Source organism: Antrostomus carolinensis, unplaced genomic scaffold (genome assembly GCF_000700745.2).
Source record: "Antrostomus carolinensis isolate BGI_N321 unplaced genomic scaffold, ASM70074v2 scaffold40653, whole genome shotgun sequence".
Lineage (NCBI taxonomy): Eukaryota > Metazoa > Chordata > Aves > Caprimulgiformes > Caprimulgidae > Antrostomus > Antrostomus carolinensis.
The window spans coordinates 1-2671 of NW_010303850.1; the positions used below are offsets into that span (position 1 = coordinate 1).

General features: G+C 61.7%; 1 protein-coding gene across 1 annotated transcript; it reads right to left on the minus strand.

The window, feature by feature from the left end:
- Positions 1 to 97: 97 nt before the first annotated feature.
- On the minus strand, positions 98 to 2078 carry LOC104522066 (glutamine-rich protein 2-like; the record flags this gene model as incomplete). The annotated part of the gene is given in 4 exon segments (XM_029084083.1): positions 98 to 1472; positions 1551 to 1627; positions 1630 to 1662; positions 1907 to 2078. Coding segments are annotated over 4 exon segments (1657 nt in total), but the record flags the coding sequence as incomplete, so codon positions are not given.
- Positions 2079 to 2671: the final 593 nt, after the last annotated feature.

Here is a 2671-nt window from a genome sequence, read left to right on the forward strand (position 1 = left end):
CACCCTGAGCATCTTCTCACAGCTCTGACCTGCTTCTCCAGGGACAAGGAGGAGCCAGCCCTGGTGGTGGCCCTCCATCCCGCCCACGCTGCCTTACCTGCCCCCGGGGTGGGGTAGAAGAGGGCGGTGGGCTGCAGGAGACCAGGCTGGGACTCAAATCCAGGACGCAACAAACCAGGTTGGGCTTGAGGCTGCAGACCTGGGCGCACCAGACCCGGCTGGAGCTGAGCCTGGAGACCAGGACGTACCAAACCTGGGTGGGATTGGAGTCCTGGGCGTGTTAGACCTGGTCGGGGACGGTTGGGTTGTACCAGCCCAGTTTGGCTCTGGAGCCCAGGGTGGAGGAGACCAGTTTGGGACTGGGTCTGAAGACCAGGGCGAGCTGAGCCTGGCTGGCGTTGGGGCCAAGCTCCTGGGCGGACCAAACCTGCTTGAGTGTGAGCACCAGCGTGGGTTGAGCCAGACTGGACACCAGGGTGCACCAGTCCAGGCTGGTTTTGGGTCTGAACCCCTGGACGAAGACGTCCTGGTTGGGTTTGAGCTCCAGGGTGCACCAGTCCAGGCTGGTTCTGGTTCTGAAGCCCCGAGAGAAGGAGCCGTTGTTGACTTTGAGCTCCAGTGTGCACCAATCCAGGATGGTTCTGGTTCTGAACCCCTGGATGAAGCAGCCCTTGTTGGGTTTGACCTCCAGGATGTACCAAGCCAGGTTGGTTTTGGTTCTGAACCCCTGGATGAAGCAGCCCTTGTTGGGTTTGACCTCCGGGGTGCACCAAGCCAGGCTGGTTTTGAGGCACAAGTCCTGGACGAAGAATCCCTGGTTGGGTTTGCGCCCCAGGATGGACCAACCCCAGTTGGTTTTGGTTCTGAACCCCTGGATGAAGCCTCCCAGGTTGGGTTTGAGGTCCAGGGTGGACCAACCCCAGTTGGTTTTGGTTCTGAATCCCTGGATGAAGCCGCCCAGGTTGGGTTTGAGCTCCAGGGTGGACCAGCCCAGGCTGGTTTTGGTTCTGAAGCCCTGGATGAAGCCGCCCAGGTTGAGTTTGAGCTCCAGAGTGGACCACCCCAGGTTGGTTTTGGTTCTGAAGCCCTGGGCGCAATAAACCCCGCTGGGGCTGGGTGATGGGGTGAACCACAGCTGGTTGGGGCTGCAGCCTGGGGTGCACCAGGACCGGTTGGGTCTGAGCCACGGGGTGAACCTGCTCCGAGTGGGCTTGGGGAGTGAGCTGGGGTCCTGGGAGCGTGAAGGTGGACTGGGACACGTGGTGCAAGAGGCCAGGCTGGGACAGGGGGACAAGGACGTCAGTTTGGGTCTGGTGGACGCTGTTGCCCCGGTGCTCGTTGCGCGTGTTGCCCCCCGTGAGGATCTCATCGTCCCCTGGCTGTGGACAGGTCATGTTGACTTCATAGGAGGCAGCCAGGACCCCACTGAGCAGCATCTCCTCCAGCTGCACCCTCAGGACATAGTGATCCTCCTGCAGTGGGGTGGGAGGGACAGTCACCCCCAGGGTCACCCCCCCCCAGGGACACCACGGGTGGGATGGGACCCTCACCTTCACCAGGACGTGGCAGCCATCATAGCCAGAGGAGAAGATGACGGCGCCGTCTTCTCCCGCGTTGAGCCAATGGAGCAGTTGGCCACGTCAAAGCGGGTGCCAAACTCATCTGTGGGGACACCATGGACACAGGGGGTGGGAGGAGGTGACACAACCAAGTGCCACAATCCTCCCTGGCAACACAACCCAACACCAAAACCTCATTCAAACCATTGGCTTCATCCCATCAAAGCACCAGCACCTCAGAGCACTTGAGTTTTGGGGTCACCTCAAGGTGATCTGTCACCTGTCACCCCAAGGAGAGCCAGGGAGGGGGGGGTGGGGGGTCTCACACCCCCTTGCCCATCACTCACCCATGACCTTGAAGCGGACGGTGCGGCCGTGGGTGGGGAAGGCCAGCAGCTGCATGCCATAGTCACCGCAGTCATAGCGATACCGCAGCAGCGAGAAGGTGGCTCCTGGCTCCAGGAGCTGGAGAAGAAGGAGGAGGAGGAGGAAGATGAGGAAGGAGCAGCTCCATCCCATGGTGACACCGTGTGAGGCTGGAGCACGGGGCTGTCCGTGCTCATGGATTTATACCCAGGACACGGGGGCAATCAGATGACCGGTGAGGCCGTGCCGGGACGGTGCCTCTTGCCCCGTGGCGAGGGGACAAGCTGTGTCCAGGGCTCCTGGAGAAGAAGGAGGAGGAGGAGGAAGATGAGGAAGGAGCAGCTCCATCCCATGGTGACACCGTGTGAGGCTGGAGCACGGGGCTGTCCGTGCTCATGGATTTATACCCAGGACACGGGGGCAATCAGATGACCGGTGAGGCCGTGCCGGGACGGTGCCTCTTGCCCCGTGGCGAGGGGACAAGCTGTGTCCAGGGCTCCTCGCTCTCCTGCCACCAGTGACCTCGCTGTCCTCAGCCCCGTGGCTGTGTCAGGGTGACCGGAGAGGAACCAAAAGCTGCTCCAAGAAATGGTTTGTCCCAAGGCAGGAGAGAGTGTCCCTGCAAACGGGTGACAGCACCGGCCACCACGTTCAGCTGGACCAAGCCACCCAAGCAGGAGGAGGGGGCTGGTGTGTGCCCACCCCCTGCTTGCCACATGTTGGTGGGGCCAGTGGTGGCATCTGGC